The 24574-nt window shown below is 41.9% G+C and overlaps 1 protein-coding gene across 1 annotated transcript in view; it reads left to right on the forward strand.

The window, feature by feature from the left end:
- Nucleotides 1–24574, forward strand: part of LOC308113031 (arf-GAP with coiled-coil, ANK repeat and PH domain-containing protein 3-like) — a 76218-nt gene that overhangs the window by 23571 nt on the left and 28073 nt on the right. Inside the window, exons 2-6 of the mRNA XM_080468926.1 lie at nt 9323–9380; nt 12859–12978; nt 13613–13666; nt 22982–23040; nt 23370–23553. Of these exons, the coding sequence (XP_080325052.1) occupies nt 9323–9380; nt 12859–12978; nt 13613–13666; nt 22982–23040; nt 23370–23553 (475 nt within the window). The remainder of the gene's footprint in view (nt 1–9322; nt 9381–12858; nt 12979–13612; nt 13667–22981; nt 23041–23369; nt 23554–24574) is intronic.

Genomic DNA, 24574 nt, shown 5'->3' on the forward strand with positions numbered 1-24574 from the left:
GCGTACTGGTCATCTGCGGTGGGGCGCTCCACACGCCGCCGGACTTGATATCCTCGTCATGCGAGAAAAACCATCGGGACTGTTGACTTTGGAGACGTGCCATGAAGAGTCAGGAATATATATCGTCGTCGAGATTCGACTCACCTCTTTACCTTTGTTTCACCCTCCTTTTCTGCATCTCCTGAGTGTCCTGATGGTGGTCAGTCGCAGTGACCTCAGCTGGCCTCCATGTGCACATGCTGCTATTTACTGACAGCGCGTCCCGGTTTAGACTGTGGTCAATTCCTGAAAATGAAGTCACTGCAACCCATGAAGAAGGAAAGGATAGAGCGGGCCATCCATGATGCTCACAGGCAGGGGATTGTCTTTGTGCTGTCAAACTTACTTTCATATGAAATCACAGACTGAAGCAGCCTTTACCTGAAAAGGGGAGGAGCTTCCACCCACTGTCATCGAAGTCTAAATGTCACTGGTTCTTAGTGATGTCAGTCATTGCGTGAAGTTGCCACTCATGTAAGGAAATGAAACATTACTTCATATTTGACAGATTTGCACCAGGATAATGTTGAAAAGTTTGCAAACTATACTTGAGAACCAGAGGTTGAAAAGAACAATATAACCAGTGTTTAAATTACTAGTGACAGTGGGAAAGGGAACAATTTTATGCCGCACCTCTTTACACGGAGAAGATGTAGTAATAAATACACTGATTAAACAATTGATTGAAATGATTATCCCCACCTAGGAGTGTAAATATCAAAGAGGGTTGTCGGAGGCAGCGTTCATTTTCATTACTTACAGTTGATTTTCTCTGGATTCTCAATAGTAGATGTGTTCAGTTTAGAGGAGCAGGCAGCTGTATTGACACAATACCGTACCAACACGTCATACATGACTTCTTACAGTACAGAAATGTACTTCAGTCGTCAAAATCTGCAATTGAAATGTGTTTAAGGCTTCCTCAAATTAGGTTAGTCATTAAAAGATGGTCTGAGTGCCAGTGTATGTAGTGTTAGGTTTATTCTTAGGACCTAATTTGCTTCCAGACGACCACATTGACATCAGACTGAAGCAACTGCATCATTGGAATATCTATTTAAAGTTACCAGACTCCATTGACTAATAATAATTTTAGCTGGCAGATAATCATCATTACTGGTCTACCACTGTCTTAATTATCTGGTTTGGTTGTATTTTGTGACTTAAGTGATGTACAACCACGACACGCTTTGGTGACATGACACCGAAGGCCATGAAAGATGCCAACAGCTTCTGTTTCTGTAGAATAAAATAACTGCTTTTGTAAAGTTTAGTGAGTTTGGGTGGAAGAATAATGGTGCTGTTTCCCCTTTAAAAAAAACATTTGATGGCAAGATAAAGTCATAACAATAGACTAAATTCCAACTGCTTTAAAAACATGTTTTCTCATGGCAGAGCTCCTCGTCGTTTGATCCATTTTGATAAAGATCCTTGAATATATTTGGGAACAGCTTCTCGCTTCTCCAAACTGAAAAGCTGCCGACTACCGCAAGTTGAATAAAGAAGTGCCAGATATAAATCGTCGCTTCATCGTCTACACCAGCATTGCTCCTTTTTAGGCTCGTGGGAGAGGATATATCCATTTTAACACTCTTTGCTTGATCTAAATTGCATTGTAGGGCTTCTCTTCACACGCAACCACAGAGCTGTGCAGGATTGTCCTCGTAGAGATGATTCTACGGTGCTGCACGATGCAGCCGGAGCTGCTCTCAGCCGTCGCAGCCCTGTGATTTATGAAGCCTTTGCTTGTTGTGAGAGGGGACACACATGCCCTGCTGCCAAAATAGACCCAGTTTTTTTTTTTTTTTTTTTTTAAGGGGGAGGTTTTCCAAATGGATGAGCATGACTGGGTGGCAGTCATTGTCGGTTTGATTCACTGAGGGAGCAATGGGGACAGTGATGGGTTTGTCTTTCATCTCGTAGATTCAGCTTTCAGATGTCAGTACTTGGTGGGAGTTTACAGAGAATTAAGGAAAATCTCTTTGTTTGACTGAATGCATTTCCAAAGCTGATGGCACTTTGTTTGGTCTTTTAACTTATACTTTCATCACAAATGTAGTTGTTTGTAGCTCAACTGCTCCATTCTGGGGTCACCACAATGGATTATTTGATCTGTGTGTTTGAGTTGGCTCGTTTTACACTGGATTGCCCTTCCAGACACAATCCGGGGTTAATGGAACAGATCAACAGTGGCGACAGTCCGCCGTGGGATTCAGACCAACAAACTTCATGTTACAAGCTTGCTTCTCTAACCTGGAGGCCAAAAATGACCAATTATATTTGAAAACTATTCGTAAGTCATTTCACATGATTGATTATCTTCTTAATGACAACATATTTGATTGAGAAATTTTATAAGAAACTATAATTTACAAGTGACATTTTACTTTTGTCATATATGATTACCTGATTATTATTCAGTCAATTAAATTCACAAGAAAGTTGCACATCTTGAAAAAAAAAAAAAGGTTTTCTCTGAGATTTTCCTATGATTGATAAACTTTCAATAGATGTTCTGAGTGTGAATTATAATATTTGTTAGTTCAATTAATTTTCGCATTTATTTTATTACTTTCAGCTTGAAATGTTTGTTTGGGTCAGATGCACAATTTCTTATAAAAAATAACTTTAAACCAAACTTTTCTGCTAACTTATTAATAATCCTAGTTTTACGATAGCAGTTAATGTTGAACAGAAGCAAAAATGTATAAGAATGAGTAAGAAGGTAAAATCAGATCCAAGGGAGCTGACGTTATAGTAGTCAAGTACTGATAGGAATTGCAGCCTTAGAAAATTTCCACCTTTGAAACTGATCTGTCAGCAAACTATCAATTATTCTATCAAGTGAAAATACAGTAATGTGTAAAATCTTGGCTTTAAACTAACATTTCCAGTGATTTTAGTGCTGTAGGCAGAAGATTCTCAGCAATAACTCTCAATAAACATGTGATCGTTATTCTGAGCAGACTGATGATTCATTGGGGATGTGCTGCTCTCCTGAGCAGGGAGGCCAGAAGCCTGGAGGCCCCTGCGAGGGCACCGTGTGGTGGCCTCTGTATCGACTGAATGAGTGGGTGGGCTTGGGACGGTCAGTCAGTCTATGAGGGGGTGCGTAAATGAACGGTTGCTACTCAGCTGTTTGGCTGCACACAAATATTTGGCACAGTTGAAAAACATAGCGGGGGGGGGGGGGGGGGGGGGGGGGGGGGTTTGGCGAGGGCCGACCTCCACTTGTAGAAGAGCATTAACGTATTAAGTGACGTGGCCGATGAGAGCGCCTGTCCGAAGACGCCCACGTTTACCTCGTGATGGACGCAAACATCGAGTGCATGCGGCTAAATCTCTGCTCACGGCGGCGCCCTACTAAGTCGGCCTCCGGCGGGTTGTAATTGAAGCATAAATGAGTAATTATTGCCGCTGCATACATGTCAGTTCTGCGAACCCATTAGCGCAGAGGCATGCTGCGAAAGAGGGCTTTTAGTTTTGATGCAGCAACTGGCTGGATGCAGTCTGTGTTCAGTGTTTACGACGGGCCTCGTGTAGAAGGCAGGCCAGACACGTCCGAACCTTCACGTGGAAGTAAAAAGCCTGGGTTTATGAGACAATAGTCACAGCTCTGAGCACATGTTTAGGAGGGTATTAATGGAGACATCTGAACTGCATTTGCACTTTAACTGCATTAGGATTAGGTTACTCACTACAGATTACCGGGCTTCGTAATTCTTCAATTACGGGGATGGTGACATGAATGTGACACCAGCTGGATGAGTGCAAAGGTTCCTTTGGAGGTCATAACCAGGTTAAGCCTGATAAAAATCAGCTACACAACTGTTGATATTGATTTTTGTTTAGTTTTGAAGGCTCAACAAAGAGATTTTGGCCAGAAACAACATTACAAATGTTGATTTGTTGTAAAAACTCATCCTGCATTGCCCATATTTATTTAAAACTCAATGTACAGTGTTTAAATACTGTTAAATGTTCTTTTTTCCATACACCTGCAACAAAACTGCAACAAATTGAAACAAAACGCCAAAAGAAATCAACCAATCAGACTCTGAACACGAGAAAATATACATATTTGTCGTATATAAATAATCAGTTTAACACAAAATTCAAAAAGAATGATAATCATTCTATAATTATAAATTATAATTTATATCCTTTTAGAACACAATCATCATATCAGAAAAGGAATCCGGACCGAATTAACTTTTTGCCTAAATTTGCATATTTTAGTTGTGTACTTAGTTCTGTTGCATGCAAAATGTCAAGACATGCCGTTCACCTACTCACTTCCAGCTGTTCATTCAGCTCAGGTTTTCCCAAACAGTACCTATAATGAAGGGGAAAAAAATAGCAATTTCAGCAGCATTTTGGCCAATTCCATGATGTTCCATGTGTTTTAGAGCTTATTGCATTCAGATGTGAGTGAATCTCAAGAGTCCAGAGCTTGACAGGCCTGCTTAGACTGAGGCTTTCTTGAATAGTTAAGTGAGTGAGACAGAAGATATTTTTGAGTTACTGCTGTGAAAAGGCACTTGGTACATTTTTCTTTAAGTGGTTGGCATCAGATGGCCCAGGGCCCAGGGTCGCTTCCACTGGTGTAGTGGTCTGCACGAGGAGAGGAAGAGAGAGAAGCATTGGGAAGTAGGAGCCGGGCAAACTAGGAAGAACTGGAGCCTTCAGGGAGCAGGCTGACACCCCCCTCCATTCAATCTGTCATTCAGCCTGACAATGCAGCCTCAATTAGGGCACTAAAGCAATCAATAATAGAACAAAATGCTGCTGGTTCTCCAGACAGGAAGTTCCTTTGTCACAATGGGGTCCCCAGACAGGGAGACCGACGAGACGCCTTCAGCTCCCTCCGCCTTCAAATCCAGACGGAGGATGCTGGAGAGGTTTGGGAGTATTGTGCTTGATTGCAGATACTTGAAGCTCATGTCCACTCTGCCTGTACAGCTGCCGTCGTCTGTCTGCCAGAGCCGCCGCAGGACCCAGTGGATCATTTTCTCTCCCCCAGCGGGGCCGCCGTCTGGAGGCTTTTCATCTGCTGCGTCCCAGCTGGAGGACGCTGTGGGTTTTGGTTGTATTTCAGGGGTCAGTACCTGGACCGCGATGTTGGCTTCCTCTCCTGCGTCCCACCTGCTCGCTTTACATCCAGACCACTAGGTCTCTCCTCCTCTAAAACACAACCCCTCTGGGGGCGTCAACCTGTGGCCAGCTGCTCTTCTCCCAGTTATCACATACTGGAGCCGAGACAGGGCAGCGAGCACCACTTATTTATGTCCTCTCATCCACATTCAAGCTGATGTAACTCCACTAACTACAAATCAAAATAATGTGTCTTCTCCGGCAGTTGTTCTTTATTTTCCCTCTTTATGCAGCACTTTTCCAGCTATTTTTTTGAACTCTTTCAAAGATTGCAGATCAGATTTTCTCTCTCAATGAATCACATTTTTCAGTAACAAACAAAAACAATTGATTATAGAATATTTAAAAACATAATGTAAACACAAACAACAAAGTACACTGTGGAATTTAAAATTGGCCACACGAAATCCAGATTGTCCATAACTACAGTGTAAAAAATGTTTCTCTTTCTGAATCATTAAGAGTTCATATATATGTGGAGTCGTGAATCACAGCGAGATAGTCCGCTGTTTGAGTCTGGGCTGTTGTGTCTAGTGCTCTACGAGCAGTTTGCATGTTCTACGTGTGTTTGCATGGGTTTTCTTGAAGTCCTTAGGTTTACTCTCACGGTCCAAAAAGTTGTGTTTTGGGTGTATAGGCGACTCTAAATTGACCACCCATTGCAACCTGGAAGCTTCTCCAGTGCCCAGTGGCCTCAATCTGGATCTAGAAAATGAATAAAGAGCACAAAGTAAATACAAATACTCGCTGGTGACGTTTGTACTATTTTTGGAACATGCCCCACATGCTAATCACAAGGTCCCTTAGGGGTACCAGATGCCCAGGCCCACTGTGGTCTAACGTCTTTTGGTAGAATTCCTCAGACACGTTTTTATTAAACAACCTTGTCAGCTAATTTGGGATATTAGTGGATCAAAGCAACAGGATTTAAAACTCCAAGTCCAGAATGTTAATTCTGAATTTAATGGAACATTTCTTTTGAAAATTCATTTAATACTTCACACACAAAATATTTACGTGACAGTGATTTAGGAAAACGCACTCAGCATCATGTGCAGCAGTTAAATTGAGCAGTGGCTCAGGAATTACACAAACACCGAGGTGTTGTGCCGCTTTCTGGGCCAGTAAACGGTACCTCAGCCTCTGGTCTGGATGCTCTGTCAGCACGTCACCGGCCAGAAACCACCCGAGCTGCAGCTTGCTCAGCACAAGTCTCCCTGTTTACTATGTTTTTACACCACTGCTTCAACACACCACCTCGTGTCAGATAAATAGTCCCAGACCCGACAAGTTCTAAACATAATGTGCCGCTGCTGCGCGGCGCTCATCAGCCATTAAGGACCGCCGCGTTTATGCGAGCCGAGCTGACGTGAGGACCAGCGAACGGGTTCTCGGTAAAACAGAGATCGACGTGTTGTTATCGCAGCTTTGTTTCGAGTCTTGTTATTGTCTGGGTAGCTCCTCGTGGTGTGAATGAAGGTCAACTCACAAGCACGTCGGGGACCTCCGTGGCCCACTTAAGAGATGGTTGCTGTGGCTACAGGCCCGGGGCTCTGTGTGCATCCATTATGGGGAGGCATGTGCACTGAGACAGTGGCAGTGGATGTGAGGGGCAGGGAGGGTCGGGGGGGGGCTTCAGCCTGGAGGGAGCAGCTGCCCCATGAACCAGAGTCTGCACATCTGGAGCAGTGAGCCGCGCCGTCACCATGTGGAGCCTCACTGGGTTTTTGGAGAGAGGCTGAAGTCCTGTTACTGGGAACACGCACTGTCGGCATATTCGTGTTTTTACAGAAAAGTAACAAAGGTTTTTTATATTTGTACAAATCAAAAATAACCAAAGGAGCAAAAGTCCACTAATGAGGTTTATTGTCAATGTTTCAGTAACCTGATTCAACATAGAAGAAGCATTAATGAAAGATCGAGCGTCACACGTGGAAAGATAAGCAGAGGTTCACCAGTCTGTGACACACTGCATCCAAAACCATGTGGTCATTCAGCAGGAAGAGTAGTGGTGGTGTAAATGTGAAGGAAGCAATCTTGTGACTGGAATCTCACCGGTTTGAATCCACCATGTTTCCACTGTGGATCCCTGAGCAACAAACTGAAGATGGATGGACCTTTGACACAAACAACTACTTTCAGAATGAGTCTACTTTTACCGGCTCCTGGCACAGAGACATGACGACAGGTGCTAAAAGTGAGGGAGTGTTTACCAACTTATCGGTAGCAGTGTAATAATAGGAGCAAATGTAAAGCGTCTTTATTATTAAACTTCTTAACATTCTTCCAAAGCTGAAGTGAGTCAACAAAGGGGTTTTCCAAACATATCAGACAACCTGAAAGTCACATCCATCAGTTTTTCCAAGCGTGTCTCCTCCCAGATTGACTACCTGCCTTCTTCGAGATGTACCGGCTATGACTGGCAGGATGAAGAACTTTCATCTCCTGCCTCATCCTTTCCTTTCTGGCCTTGGGTGGATTAGCCGGCTTGACCGGGCTCAGGGGACGAGTTCTCCACCCCCACGGCTTTCACTCTCACCATCTCCTTTTTACGTGGCGAGTGAGAGTGGAAGGAGGCAAATGCTCCAGAGAGGGAATATCCGTCAAAAGCTCTAATCTATGCAGAGTGGATACACGCATTACCTAAATAATCAATACCATATTACTCCACATGTGGACGTGTGTTGTCGTAACCTCAACTGATCCCCCGCTGCACAGCCCCGAGCCAACCACACCCAGGGATAATCTGGCAGTGAGCAAAGCTGTTTTCATTGCTGATGTCATTTTAGAAGCCGCTCTTTTTATGTGATAATGCAGGGCTTAATGGGCTCTGGCGTTTCAGGAGGCCAGTTCTCCTCGCGCCTTTCTACAGCAGAAGCGGCTCCAGCCGTCCACACTGATGGTATATTCAGATCTTACACCTTCAGAGAGATCCATTTATGACCTCTTCTGTATTAAGTGCAGATAATTGACATAGAATATTCCACTTTCGCTTCAAAGTTGTCATTCAATAGACTTGTTGATGTAAATATTTTCCTACAGCAGCAGCAGCAAGTGTTTGACTAAACTTGGTGTGAGGGTATTAATGGCTAAATGTTCAACTGCTTTCATCCTTCCATTTCTCACTCTACTTGTATTTGCCTTCTTATAAATCACAATCTATGATAAACTGAACCTTTTACATCTTAGATTTGAACAATTGTAATTTGTATTTCAGTTTCACTGGAATCACGGATTCTTTTGGAACCTTCCCAATAGCGGGAGATTGATTCACGTTGTTCAACATAACCGCTCTTTCTCTTGCCACTGACTTACTGTGACGAGGTCATGTTTTTTTTCATTCTTCACTTTGTTTAAAAGTGTATTTCTTTCATCGGTTTTCCTTGATTTTAGCCTTCAGATATAAAATATTCAATATTTAAGTCAATCAGTTAATTGGTTATCGCACATTTCTTTTTAAATGAATCTTGATTATCACACTTTTCTTTCTGTTTTAAAATGCTGTCCTTTTTAGACTGTTGATAAAAGCAAAGTTGTGGATCAGCAGCAGCAGGCAGAAATGTGAGCACCAAGACACTGAGCACTGATGACTTTGTAGTCCACAAACTCTGACATCAGCTCAGTGTGTGGAGGAGTTGTGGGAGTGGTGCTCGCAGGTTTTACGTCATGCAGCCCCTGGGTGTAAATCATACCTCTACCAAAAGCGCTGGGGCTCCAGATGTGGTTGGATGTGGTTTTGGTGGTGGCAGTGTTGACAGCGAGTAGGTGGCTAGGGGGCTGTGGATGATCCAGGCAGCCTCACTGTGCGGAGACCTCGCCTGTCACTTTGTTTTGACAGAGCCGGACTGCTCCCAGGACGCCGTCTCGCTCACTTACGCACTCAGAAATGTCAGGCGGCGGGCGGTGAGCGGTGGGCGGTGGGCGCTGTTCAAACACGTCTCAGCTTTGGCTGCGTAACGCTCCTTCTGTCACTCACAGATTTATGGGGGCTCTCTGAGAAATCGCAAGCAGATTGTGCAGCGGCTGCTCACCAATGACATAAACGAGCTGAGCGGACTTTGTTTATAGATGCAATCACTGAAATATCACTGATAGTAACCGATTCTCCTGCTTTTGTTTTTGTTTACAGGGCAAATATTGATGAGGTGGAGACGGAGGTCGTGGAGATAGAGGCCAAGCTCGATAAGGTAAGAAGACATAGAGTCAAGGTGCACGTTACCCATTTTTATTTGTTGGTTTACTCATTTTCGTCTTCATGCACACCCGCTGATATTTACAAAAATAAGAAGATTTTAAAATGTCAAAGAAGAATAGCGACCAGAGTAATTAAAATTTAAATTCATTCACGTTGTGGCTCTTTGGTTTATTTTCCTCCTCAAAAAGAAGTGAGCTGAAATCCTGACAGGTTTGTTCCGCTCTTCTGTGTGTTGAATTTAAATGAAATGGAAAGTATACCCTTCGGCTGAAATTCTACTTGTCAATGCACCCAAAGGCGAAACTGCTGCTGTGATGACTTAATAAACAGCAGTGATTTTATCAGCATTCCCTGAATGGTAGAGAACTAACTGCACACTCTAGTTATGTACATTATCTATTGGAGCAAAGTTAATATCTATTTCTTGTGGATACAGGCTCCTGCTAATGTTGCTTATTGTCCAGTTATCTCTCTCGGTTCGTTCGGGAGTGATGAGGCTCTTCCAGTGAACAAGAGTTGTGTAAAATGATAACGGTGCTGCTTTTCACTACCACTACCCATTTACTCACTCTTCATTTGGTTTTCAGGCATCGTTTTAGTGACACCATTGATGTAACTGTTGCCTATAAATGCTGCAGATTTGCTTAGTTTTATCGTCCAATGACCAACTTAGTGATAACGTCCTTATGCGACACGTCAGTGCTCATATGCAGACAAAATTGAAGCTTTGTTCGAAGCGGCCATGAACAGCGACGCCCCCATTTTCAGCCTGTTCTTTTATCCTTCTACTGTTTCTGTAATTAATGCACAAGATCAAAACTACTAAACTGACTGGTTTTTTTCTTTTCTTTTTAACCGAGTCTGTAAATGTGCTGAAAGTACACATCTCTGCCTGGAAGCCTGGGCTACATTGCGTGTCTTAAATCATTCATGAAGGAATCCATGCAACATATGGGACCTCATGATTTTCCCAGTGATTTTCTCACACTCTTTGCAGGCATGTACGGCCGTAAAACGGCATATCGAATGACCAAAATGCAGGAACTTTTGGTCCTTCTCCATGTTGTGTCACCATATATTGTGTTGCAACACACATTCGAGTCCTGTGCCTCTCAGCTGCTCACCCCCTTTGCATTACATTACTCTGCAGTGCATAATCCCACCCTGCTAACGCTGGTACGCTTGGCCGCCGGCACTCATCTCCCGGCATAATGGACTGCGTAATGTCGCCGTGTCCCGCTGAACAGCAACGGCTCAGGTTTGGTGGAACGTGACGTGGCTGCAGGGCAAGACGGGGATGACTGAGAGCGTCAGACCGCACGGGGTTCAGAGCATGCAGTTGTAAATGAGGCAGCCAGATGCTGCTCCTGAAATGCTCATGTCACCGGTCCATCTGGTCCTCTGTGACTTCAGATCTCAGTACGCGTCAGGATTAGTCAGGCTGCTGTTCTTCCACTGCCAATAAGGACAGAAACCTCCTCTAGTACGCGTGTGTTCATTCAATTCACTTGCATTTGATCAATTCTGCTGCTGTGTGATCTTGTTTTTTTTTTTTTTTTTTCTAAACTAAAGAAAAATAACTGTTTTGTAACTGTTAAAGCCTTGAAAGACGGGAAACGTGTTATCCACGTGGAACTTTATTCGATAAAGGTCCCAAAAAAAAGTTGATCTAAGAGATTTCCCTCAGAATACAAAGATGAACTCATTCCCATGTCTGGTTAGCAGCTGGGATATAAACAAATCTCTGTTGGAGAAGAAAATGCTGTAAAGCACAAAGTCTGGCATCAGAACTCAAAAGTGAAAAATCAAACATGAAAACATTTTCTTCCCATGAAGAAGCTAAATTGTGACTCAGATTTTGCTGACTGTTGCAGAGAAACTGTGCTTTCAACATTGACACCCACAAAACGTCCATTTAGCATCTGAAACTCATTAGGATGTTGTGGAGCCCACCTGCTCACATCACCGTGAACACAGGCGATAAACGGACAACTAATGTGTAACATGCACCGCCTTGCTCCTGGTCCAAGTGCGGGGCAACGTACTGAAAACACAAAGGAGACAAAAGCTGAAGTGTTGTGAACGAGCATATGAGCCATAAAACCCAATTCCCCCCGGGCATCGACTCACTCAGTGATGGTCACATGAAACCTCCTCTTTCCGGTTTGAAAAGACTGCTATTGAAAAACCAAACGTTGTTCAGCTATTCATATTTGTTATTTGACAAGTTTTAAAAATGAGTCTTCACTCAAAAATTGAAAAGCAGCAAAGTATTTCAATATGGATAGGCTGAAGTCATATGAGGAGAATCTAATCTGCTCCTTCTTTGTCTCGGTGCCTCTTTTGAAGAAACTATGTTTTTTTTTTCCTTTTATTAATTTTGAAAAAAATGTCAGCACTGATAAAAATTGTGTTCTGAAGATGATGCATTTATATTTTGAAAAAAGTATTAAAATACTTCCCCTTATACGCTGGAAAAAATGTTTTTCTCCAATTACCTACATGTGTATCAGTGGAAGTGTGTCATGGAAGTGACTGACCTCTTTCAAACTATTTTATTTACTTCATCGTTCCAACTGAATAAAACTCAAGTATGTGTTACTGGACGGAAACGATTGAACTGAATTTTCTTCCCAGCCGAGCCACTAATGTATAGAAGTTGTACATTTAAATCAAACATCCAGCACATTTTTATAATCCCTTTCATAAAAAACTATTTAAAAAAATGACTTCTGAAAATACATTGATCAGATCAACCTCATATCATTTTTGTTGACAAGCGAAACGTAACACGTAACGAGGGTAATTTATGAATTTGCATGGCTGAAAAACTTTGCACCAAAAAAATTTTTGTTCATTAGATCATTAGAACATTTCTGCTTAAAAACCAATGAAAGAAAAACATGAAAGATATTCCAAAAGGAAACAACAAGAAAACAACAGAAACAACCAAACATCTGGCAGTGGTCAGAGAAATAGCTGGAGCAGCATTTCCTAACGCAGGCCTTCCCGTAATACAAATAAAATTGATGGAGATCACTCTTTGTCTTGTCAACTTCCCTGCAGCGCTCATGAAGTTCTGAATAAAATCCAGTCTGAATGCTATTTAATCTGCAAAATTAAGAAAATCATTAAACCAAGACTACTTCCTTATCATGCCTGTTGGTACCTGCAGCCTTGCTGATGCTAGTTTATTTGGTGACAACGCCAACATTATAATGAGAAAACTTAATTTAACCCTCAATAACTCAATCCTATGGATTGTAAACTAACAACGGGTGAAAGTCTGCATCGATGCAAAAAGCTGTTAAAAACAGCCAAGCAATGCATCCATAGTTTTTCTACAATATATTGTTAACGCTATCTGCAGCCCTGTTAATGCTGATTTATTCGTGGAAATGCTTCACCGATATGCAGTGAAACCTTCATTGACCCACCCTCTCTTAACCGCCTGTGTAATTTGTCCCCAGCTGGTGAAGCTATGCAGTGGGATGATCGAAGCCGGGAAGGCCTACGTCAGCGCCAACAAACTCTTCGTCAACGGCATCCGGGATCTGTCCCAGCAGTGCAAGAAGGACGAAATGATCTCGGTGAGGAGACACGGCGATCCCTTCTTTTATTGACACCCTGTTTGATCCATTGCAGCGTTTACTTGCCATTACGGTGGATCTGATTGTTTCAGTGTGTGTTCCCAGATCAAGGGGACTTTCCTTCTCCTCAGACGTTGCCCTGGCAGCTCTGTTTGTGTGTGAATAAAACTGATTACTAACAGATTAGTCAGTGAGGATCAGATGGGTTCTGGAAACTTACTTTTGGCCCTTCCCAGCACCAACATCCTGGACTATTTTCAATGCTGCTAACATTAAGTGCTATTACAAGTCTTTTTTGGCTTCAATCAAATGAGTAATTGTGAGTTTCTTATTAAAGTCTTGTTCACATTTGTAGTTTCCATTGTTAAAAAAAAAAAAAAAGAAGAAGTCGTGAATCAGCCTTGTTATTACAGCCCAGTTTCCTGTCTAAGGTTCAAGTGCATCTCAGTGACATTAACCAGGTCTTTTTTTTTTTTAGTTTTGTTCAATCTATTTTTCAAATAAGCTGCATTGTTTCTTGGAACAACCTGTATTTGCATGCTTCATTATCCAAATGCAAATATAGCTGCGGTCATGAGAATATTCCAGCAGGCATCGCATAGCTAAAGAAAGTCTCCTGATGTTTTCTTTGCAGGAGTGCCTGGAAAAGTGCGGCGAAAGCCTCCAGGAAATCATAAACTACCACATGGTAAGTCGGCCGAGCGCCTCACACACTGTCGATTGAGACAGGGCTGCATTAAGCTAACATTAACTGGCATTTGGAGCCACACGAGGGTCCTGTCTCCTCTTTTGTACGACTCGGAGGGCCGCGGTGAGCTGCAGCTGAACTGATTCCAGCTCTTTTCACGCATCATTAAACCTGTCTGTTGCTGTGTTGGTGCACCATCTCAGACTACATCACTTAGGGGGAAATCTGCCTTAAAAAAAACCCACTGACACCCTCCATTTAAGGCGTTTTGATAAGGAACATGCACTATTTTTCACTAATGCTCCTTTAATACGAGGCAAGGCAAATAGTCGCTGAGTATTACTTTATCTGATGCTTTGAAATCCTTTATAAGAACAAATCCAGGGTTGCCAGGTTGTGAAAAGCCTCCCATTGGCAAGTTTATACCTTTTTCTTGTTGGCAATAATCTCTCTCTTAGGAGCATAAGAGTGTTTAGTTTCCTGTTTTTATAATGAAATAATGCTTAATGAGTTGATAATCTGTGAATTTTCCCCCAGACAGTCTGCATTCCCTCTGAATAACTTCATTTTTATCTACTGTGTTAATAATTTACAAGCTACACATAAATATATAGGAAAGTGATTGCATATGATTTGAAGGAATTTTAAGTGTTTACTGAAATGCATGTGGTTATTAATTTATTGCATGTTCGTACACCAGCAACCAGAATATTGCATATTTCTTTCCTCCTCTGCAAGATTAGAAAAAACAAAACATCTACATGAAATAGTGCCTCTTAACTATGTATGGAATGAAGCACATAAAATACACTGAGTGGCCCCTTTATGATACAACTTGTAAAAATCTTTACATCCTTTGTGGTGTGACTGGGAATGTAATTTAGTGTGGCTTATTTCATTGCTTCTGAATGGCAAACTAAACATTAACTAAAATTTTATCTGATTGTCCTCATTAAATGAGTGTACAAACATGCTCATCATGGTGTGGAATATATTTTTCATGAGTTTTACCACTGAGTTTTGCACAGCAGCTTAAATATCTATTTCAATGGTTACATTTAGAAAAGAAAATACATAGAATTAGTAGGATTAAAGCCGCTCTTCATAGGCAGAACTCACGTCATCTCGATGTACATATGTTTTCTCTCAGTGGTGTGAGAAACACTTATAGCATTCTATTGTGAATGAGTGAATGTGAGTGATCATCTGTAGAGCATTGAGACTGCTCAAGTGTGAAATGTGCTCTATAAGTAAAGTGGAAGTCAATTTAAAGTGTCAGTTTTATAAACAATATGATGCGTATGCAATTGTGAATCACTTGAACGTTTAAGGCAGAAAGACCAGAAGGCAATTTTGTCACTAGAGTACTTTTTCCAAACTACTTCACTGTGAAACTGAGTCTTAGTTGATTGAAAAAACACAAATATACCATATGGATTAAGTCTTTTGCAGCTCTTATGGTGATATGTTGGTGGACTATTATGAGTATTGATCGTTTGACAAACTAACATGGAGCACAGTATCCACATCCTTTGGACAAGCGCAGCTTTGTAAATTGCAAATCTGATAGATTATTTAAAAAAGTGGATGAAATGTTTTCATAAAAGGTACCTTCAAATGAATGACCTTCTGTTTTATTTTTATGTCTTTTCTGTTGTTTGAATCAAGAAATAATCATAAACTCCATTCCTCCAAATATCTCATGTTTTGATTAATTCCTTAAAAGGATTCCGGCGGTATTTCGTGTTTAGGTCAACTTATATCTCCTTTTATAGTGTGCACTTCATCAAAAACAATAAAGGTCCATGAATAGTCTTTGAATCGGACATTTTACTTTAAAATAAGTGTTATTCTCCTTATTTACAGCCTTGCTTATTGTATTTTCTTCACCCACATTTGTCCTCCGACATTAAGCACAATCTGTGTTTTACTGCTCTGTCGTTTCCCTCCCGACTTCAACGCCCCCCCCCCCCCCCCCCGTAAGTTGGTGTGTGTGTGTGTGTGTGTGTGCGCGCACATGTGGGGATCACATTCCTTTGGCCGAGGCCACAACAAAGATACGCCATCACAAATTAGAGACCTCCTCCTTCTCCTCCTTCTCCTCCTTCTCCTCCTTCTCCTCCTTCTCCTCCTCCCCCTCGTCCCCCCCCAGTTTACAGGCAGAGAAGGAGGTCAGTTTATAAATGGAGGGGTTAATGGCTCAGGTCGACCGGCCGGGCAGACACGGGGTTGGCCTCTGGACAGCAGTAACCCTGAGTAACCTTGACACATGCTGGAGGGTGTTTTACATATGGACAGCCATTTATACAGTATAGCTGGGCGTATACATCATTGTGTGGGTTCAGTCCTGAGAGGATAATAAAACGTGGTACAACTCATTTAAAAGATCTTCTATTTGTATTTCATCGCTGCTGCTTGGCAGTTCTGTTGGTTAAAAATGTCTAAAAAATGTTTGACGCCAACGTATAAAGTTCAAGTGTGATTGTTTCAATGGTAGTTTGCAGGGCACTGTCACTGCTGCTCTTACACTGCAGCAAAAAGGCAGACCCTGATTGTAAGTACCCCCCCCCCGACCATCACCACCACCCCATGAAACTGCACGATTATGCTCCACGCAGGATGCTGCTGCCTTTATTCCCACTCCTTTTTCTACCAGTTTGTTTTTTTCAGGGATCACATAATAGATTTATTATTATTACTCAAACTCCTTCCTATTCTGGCCTCGTTGTCTGAGATATAATCTTAAGGGGACATGAAAGTGAGGTGCGAAATAAGAAATTATATGACAAGACATGGGGCTGGGTCAGTGCAATGATAACTTAGTAATTATAAATATCATCGACTACAAACTTTTATTCCTTATTTTGCTAAAGAGTATGAGCATATTTCAAATGGTTGACTTTTAATACAGTTTTCACAAAATGTTTTAGGAACATTGTGGTTGAAATTTTCATTGTGTTTAATTGAATAATTGCTGGCAATGTCTTCTCTCTCATTTTTTACACTTTGCAAGGTGATCCCGGCCAAGATTAAACTCTCCTCTGGGCAGGTTTTGGCCCACAGGCCACATGTTTGACACCCCTGGTCAGAATCAATCAATCTCTCACACATACAGATCCCCTCACTGGTATCCAAAGCATTAGAGTTGCATCTTTCTAAAGCCTCTGAAAGGCTTTCGACAAGGTCCACCTTCGTCTGACTTCTCATCACAGTCATATAATCTCCAAATCACCGCTCATCAGCGTTTCCTGAGCATGTTCCTCTTGTTTCTGAGACCCCAAGAACCCTACATAACACCAAGTTGCATATTTGACCTCAAATACATTTGTCCTCGTCCTTACACCCAGTGACTGTCGAGAGCCGCTTTTACATTTCTCACACTCTCAGCTCAGTTGTTGATTGAACAATAACTGTACTTTTTGCGGCTGGAGTGTGAAATATCAGTCGACTTTTGTCGAGCTGGCTCTTTGTAAACGTATTCCTAATTTGCCAGTCGTAGGCTCACGTTTCGTTTTGCCCTTTTTTTCCCCAATTCTTGTCATGTCACATCAGAGGAAATCCACGTGAGCCCTTGTCGGTCCGTCAGCATTTGTGTCAGATTTCCTGACGGATCGCCTGTTTGTCGGCTTCGCCGTGTCACACTTTGGAGACCACAAGAGAGAGTGGTTTGGCCCGGGGCCCAGCTGGCGTCTTTCACTGTAAGCTCAGCTGGACTTCCAGCTCTCCTGATTCCCCCCTTTTCTCTCCCCTCAGTCCATTAGAGCCGAGAAACTGACTGGACGTCGATACCACTTCCTTTCAGAGGTTTTTTTTTTCTTTTTTTTCTCTCTTTGTTTCAGTCATGCAAAAGCACAAGAGAGAAGTGGATCGTAAGATCAAGTCTGACACAAGGGGGGATTCCCTTTTTCTTCTTTTTTTTGGTCATATCTCACATGTTGGTGTTTTAATCAGGAAAGACTCCATGTGCATTTCGCTGTGCAGCCCGGGGACTCCGGCTCCACTGCGCAGCTGAATAAGGAATGATGATGGTTATATCTGCCACTTGTGAAGGACGTCGCTCGGCGTGCATGCGTTGCCAGCGCGCAGCTGCTGCTGTGCACTCCCCTCGCAGCAGACACTCAAGAATATTAAATGGCAGCGTACAAATGGGGCCGCTGAGTGCCAGCCGCCCCTGTCGCAGTTCCACGCTCGGATGCCTTCAGAACCCAGAAAAAGAAAACACAAACGGGCTCGTATGTCTGAACATTACACATTGGCGAGCAAACACCGGGATCTAAGTGAAGTATGAAAGGTTTTCTTGGCCTTTACTTCCTTCCATTTCCTGATAGCTTGGCTCCAGTCCGACGCCACACAACAGATCAGACTGTGTGAGTCTCAAAAGCAGGCCAAGTATAGCTTTTCTTTTTTTCTTTTTTTTTTTTAAACTTCGGCTTCAAATCCTGCAATCCTTTCTAAAGATTTCACAATCCCTTGTTTTTTTTTTTTCTCCTCCTCATCCAGGCAAAATCAGGCCAGTATTTTTTATCCGTTTCTGTTTAATTCAAGCATGAAACTCCATTTGAATACTCAATAAATTATTGACTCGTGTTCGACTCTCCGAACATACATTAGACATGAAGGGAGACTGACGCAAACGTGCACAGGGCGTCATATATGTGAATTGTCGAATCTTAATGCATTTGGAAAACAGTAACGGGTCCTATATGAGCGGCCGGTGGGATTTAAAAGTAAGTAGACAGGCAGAAAACATGTCTAGGTCATAAATAAATTTGATTCTCTGATGCATTTTCTATATGATATCCTGGGTTTTAAATGTTGTGGAGGAAAAATGAGTGTCTCTCTTTACTAAGACTGTACATACCGAATGAGTGAATTCCCTGGTGAGATGCCAGCGTCTCTTGGTTATATTTGGAAACAAGAAAAAAGCGGGACGCGGTAGGAAGACGCTTTCTGCTTGCGAATAAAATCCTGATCGTTCCTCGCTGCATTCTTCACCCGCAAAGTAAAAATACACCCAAACATGTGTGCTGCGCTTAAAAGATAGAACATAGGATACTAGCACAGGAACACACACACAGATACCTCATGTGTCCTCTCACTTCATTTGTCATTGTGTTTCTTCAATAAAAGTTTTCTTTCAGGAGAACAGAACAGACTTTAGACTCTGAGGTTATCAGCTCAGTTGAATGACCTTGGTTGATGTTTATTGCCACTATTGATTTGGGGCAGTGGAGATTGTAGGGTAAAGCACGTGGCTGTAGTAATTATGACAAAAGCAAAGCAGGGAGCCCGGAAGAGAAACCATTAACCTTAAAAAGGAGAGAGCCTGTCATAAGGGCTTCGCAATATCAAACAATGACCTGGATGATGTTGATGTTTTTGTACTTCAAAGTACCTTCTTGGGTGTGATTTTGTTGAGATGGGACTGTGCCGTGTTGGTATTTCTTCCATTGATTACCACTGCAGTAATGATCATCAAGGTTTGTTTTGGTTTTTGCCATGGTGATATTTCTCAGATTTGACATACCAATGTAAGTGGATTGCTGAGTCATGTGCAGTAAAGAATAAACACTTGTCTTCTTTCATTACATCACTTTGTCTCAACATGCTGGTTGAACCAGAGAGGAATCAGCCAACTGATGGCCAATACAGTAGTTCATTGTGATTGTGTCTGCAGACGCCTCATTCCTCGGCCCTGATATCAGGTCGCCGAAGATGTGCCAGATATTCTCGTCTTACGTACAACACGTTTGACAATGTTTAGTTTTCATTCGAGCACATTCCTGTGTTTATCTTGATCGGTGGACGCATCAGAGCGAGATCTTGTAGTGAGGAGTAGTTTTAAGCCCAAACAAAGCAACACCTTGTTCATTATACTGCCCCGAGTAATGTGGAGGAAATGAATACGTTAAGCTCAGTGATCGGCCTTTAAGCACCACTTTTTTTATTCATTCATATTTTGAAGTCATCACACTTGTTTTCAAGGGGATAACTTTTACAATATACTATATAAGAACTCAATCATAGAGTTCATACCTCCAGCTGACAGGACAGTTTCCCTCTCCCAGCTCTCTGCTCCCTACAGTGCATGTGTACATTCATATATCTGTACCATTTTAGATCCAGAATAGTATTCAGATTTGTCAAAAAAAAAAAGAAAGAAATTCTCTTCTGCCTTTTGGCTTATCAAATCAGCCTATTAAATTTGATTTAAAATTAATTCATGTTTCCACATTGCATTAAAAACCAATGATTTCCTGGATCCAGAATATCTCCAGATCTCACCAAAATTTAAATCACTTCTTTCTTTGCATATTACGTGTTAGTCTGCCAAATTTTGTCAAAATCCGTCAACAATTTTTCGACATACAAACAAACCAACAGTAATGAAAACATCTCCTTCCTGGCTGAGGAGAATTACAATATGTTGCATTAAGCTTGTCCGTCTTATTTATTTCTCTGTGCTCTGGTCATCCAAACCCTTGTAATTATATTTTGTCAAAATGGAATTCAGTGGAAATATTGCAAACAAAAATTTACTTCTTCATTCGACAATCAAGTGAAACTATCACATCCCATAAGCCTCGCTTCCTCCGTGTGTCACATTGAAAATGGAATATCCCAAGCTGACCTTTCGTGTTTCAGCTGGGCTGGCTCACAATGTGCAGAAGCAACCTGGTGGCATCTTGGTCACGTGGTCGTAGGGTGTCAACTTGCCACAAAGCAGCTCAGGAATGCAAAAGACTGTACAACCACCCCCAGAGCCAGGAAGTCTCCCCTCACAAACAGCTCCAGAGGAACACTGGTTCAGATGAAATCTTTTAAAAAGGACTGGGGTTTCTCCCGAGCCACCGTGCACCCCGGTCCTGTCTTCACGGTGCTCAAACCAACCTGCCACGGGAGTGTTTATGGCCGCCGCAGCCCGCCGCTCGGGCTGATTTGGTTGAGTCGTGACGTGTTTGTGGGAGCGAGCCTTTCAGTTCCTACTTGCACTTTCTTTGGTGGGGGAACTTGTTAAACTTCTTTCAGGAAAACAAACTGGCCACATGTGTGCAATCCAGATCCGAACAGGGTCACCTCAGAGCACGCCACTTTACTAGAGGCGGGCAAGATCGCCTCACCTGCCAGCGCTGCGGGGGGGCGGAAGTTAAGTGCATGGCCTGAGATGTGTTTGTAAGATCCTCTGTTCTTCCAATCTCACGCTTATTTAGGCCCAGTGGGTTTATGGAGCAGTAAAAGGCAACTTTCGCCCGCAATCCAAACAAACACATCTTTTGTAGAAGTGTTGGAAGTACGGTTAAACTGACCACTTCCATTTGGGTCCACATTTTAAATTAAAACCTCGCCAAATTGCATTCATCCCCCTTATTTTCACGCTGGCGAGTGGTTCTCTGTGTACACTGCTTTCTGGGACAATAATAGAGAAGTGTCTTACTCATCATCATCGCCTGTAATCCCTCTGTTAAAACACCCTCAAGCCTTGTTTTATAAGGCCAAGCAAACTCAAATCTTCTAATCCACACATACACTCTCACATCCAATTATTCAGGCAGGATGAGGGTGGAAACCCTTTAACCAGGCTGAATGCTCACTTGTGGTGATAACACATGGGCTGTGACAGTTTGACTGGTTTGGTTGGATGCAGACTCTGCAGTGTCACATTGTACCAAAAGCCTCCTCTCCTCCCTCTTTCTACCCCCTCTTCCTTCCTCCCTCCCTGCCCGAGTGACCTATTTAGCAGCAGCAGCAGCAGCAGCAGCAGCAGCAGACGTTCTGCTCAGAGGGTGAAACAGAAGAGGAGGGATCTTCAATGTAAAACACGTCACTGAAGGCAGCGTGATATTTGGTTAGAGCAGACATGTTCGACTCAGAGCAGCATCCCTCCTCCATTCATCCCCTCCTGCATTAATGGCTCATTTGCATCATTTACTTGTATAGTGCACAAAAAGGGGCAAAAGTGCACTGTTGCCCTCTGTTGGTGACACGTAGGCTGTACGTGGTTCGATAGATGTGCAGTCTTGTCATGGTTTTCAAACATTCCTGAAGGTTTTTCTAAAACATTTGTTCTCAAAAGGAACTATATAAAATATGTGTGAAAATGCCCACTGATATGATGAGGTTGGGCGGAGAGTGGAGAAGAGGTTGAAGGTGAAACTGTAAAACCCCATCGCTCTTTTCATATTCTAATAATTATCTCCTTCACCTCCATTGTTTTCATCATTTTCCTTTTCTCCTTTTGGGTTTTGCAAGTTTTCTTAGCTCCAATACTTAGTTGCATTAAGATATTGAAAAAAATCACTGCAAAAATGTGAGTTTTCATAGTTTGGATCTTGTGCAGGGTTTAGTTGATGTAGTTAATGTTCTATGGAAATGCAAATGGAATTAAATCCACAGTCGGTGTTGTGTTATCTCTGCTGCTCTTACCTACTAAATGTGCAACATTAGACAAATAAGCAGGAGTTGTTTTTATTGTAAAACTGCATTGAATGTCTTGGTAGGCCTACGTTAGTCTGCAGGCCATACATAAAATCCTTCCACGTGCACAAGTGAAAATGATGCCACATCATCTGCTGCATCATTTAATATACAAGAAGTGCATTAAAATCTTGTAACTCATTAACAATACAAACGTTTATTGAGTGCATATGTGGCGGTGCCAGCACCTTCCCTAGATAATAAAGATAATTTAATAATAACAATATCATTTGTCAGTTTATGCATTTGCTTCTGTAATCATCTTGCTCTGTTATACATTTGAAAGGTGTATATAATTTGTTGTTTTTATTTTTTTGTAGTTACATTTTTTTTGTGTTGTGTCTTAAAGCTCGTTTTGTACTTTTAATTTTCATTCACCAATTTACTTTGCAGTGACAGCAATGGAAAAACAAAAGCACCCAGTTGTCATAACTTCACCCAGAGTTGAGACAATGCGACTGACTAAGTGCTCTTTAATGCCACTAAACTAAAATACAGTTCATTGTGAGCACTACAAACTCAACCTTTTACTGCAACATGTCACACACAATCACAAAACACTAAGAGCAGATCTGACATTCGGACTTCTTTTTTTCTGTCTGAAAAAGGTTCAACTGCACAGTAAAAGTTTATAAATATACCACAGTGCTATTGAGGAACAAACTCAAAGAGTAAATCAACTCAGAAGCTTTGAATCAAACCGTCTATAGTTGTTTTCCCTGATTGTTGGTGTAAAACAGCTTTTGCATATTGACAATGTGTGAACTCTGCCATACAGTGTCACAAAGTCACAATCGTGCATTAATGTGTTTTTTGTTTTTTTTCCTCTCTCTGTTCCAGATACTGTTTGATCAAGCCCAGCGGTCTGTGAAGCACCAGTTGCACAACTTTGTGAAAGAGTGAGTAAACCTACTACACACGCTGCTTCGTTTTGGGAATCCCAGCAGAGCTTTAGCGTCATCAAATATTCAGCACAGGTAGAGAAAGGCAAAGTCCACAACCTTTAAAAAGCAAACGTACCCCCTGTAACCCCCGAAAACCATTTTTACCTCGTTGAATTATTAAACAGAGTACAACCTTTTTCACCCCAAATGTGTTGTCAGGGGCTGTTATGAACCGCTCAGCTGAAGTGAGCGGCCATGTTGACTCCGCTTGGAATATTTGAGCCTTTTTTTTGTGTGTGTCGCTATAAAAGTGGGGTATCCTAAGCTTTGCTTCTCTTTATCAGGGATGTTCGAAAGTTCAAGGAGACCAAGAAGCACTTTGACAGGGTACGTGAAGATATGGAAATTGCACAAGTGAAGAACGCGCAGGCGCCCAGGAACAAGCCTCACGAGGTGGAAGAAGCAACCAGCACACTGAGCATCACCCGCAAGTGCTTCCGGCATCTCGCTCTGGACTACGTGCTGCAGGTCAGACAGACAAGAGAGAGTTTAAAGACCACTACAGTTTGATTTACAGTGGTGATAAAAAGCACATAAAGTATTAAACCATCTTTTTATTTGTATGGCGATTTGGATGTATAGCTGTATATGTAGCATTTTATTACCTGTGCTGCATAGAATTGATCTTGTCTCGAATACTGTGAAGTCTGTGTGAAGCTGTAAAAGATAATTTTATAAAATAGATTTTAGGAAATGAGAAAAATGATCAAGTATATAAAATTTGGTCAAAAAGTCCTGACAAATGATAACAAACACTGAAACATCTCAAAGAACATAGCAGATAAGGAATGTCTTGTTATAACTACCTACATCTTTTATAAAGTACGCACAGTAAAAATATAATAAAGCGCCTTGAGGTACACCCAGATCAGAAGTTCCAACTCTTTTTTTTTCCCCAGAAGTTTCTTGAGGAAACTCAGTGCAGCCCCTCTCCGGTCGCTGAAACATTATAGTGAAGCCAAATCCTGGTAACTGCTTGAGATTCAAAAAGGTTCCTTCATCTGGTTTTCTTAAACGTGTGCAGATCTAATTGTTCGACTTCAGGACAGATACGGCCTTTGTGCTTCTGTATTCCACAATCATGCAACAGTTTTTTTTTTAATGAGACCTTCTTCTAGAATATCAATGTAATGATCTGGATCCTGAAAAGAAGCGAGCCAGCAGAAGTAAATCCAGTCATGTTTTGAGGAGTGACGCTTCTATGTATACTTCATAGACAGCATTCTCCTGATTTTGAAAGTGAAGTAACTGCAATTGAGTCTAAATCTGTATTGAATTTACTAAATCCAGGATGGACTTCAGTAATATTCAGATTTTACAGTGGTTTTGTGGTTAATTGAGCGAAGTGACGTTTGTTGCTAATCGTTTTTTTTATGAGTCATTTATCTCTTTATGAAGCATTCCCACAAAAAAAACCTTGTGTTTCCATTATAGTAGGGAGACGGGCATGTGTTACCACATCAGCCGGCAGCGACGTCGATCCTTCATG

The sequence above is a fragment of the Lipophrys pholis genome (genome assembly GCF_963383615.2).
Source record: "Lipophrys pholis genome assembly, chromosome: 8".
NCBI lineage: Eukaryota > Metazoa > Chordata > Actinopteri > Blenniiformes > Blenniidae > Lipophrys > Lipophrys pholis.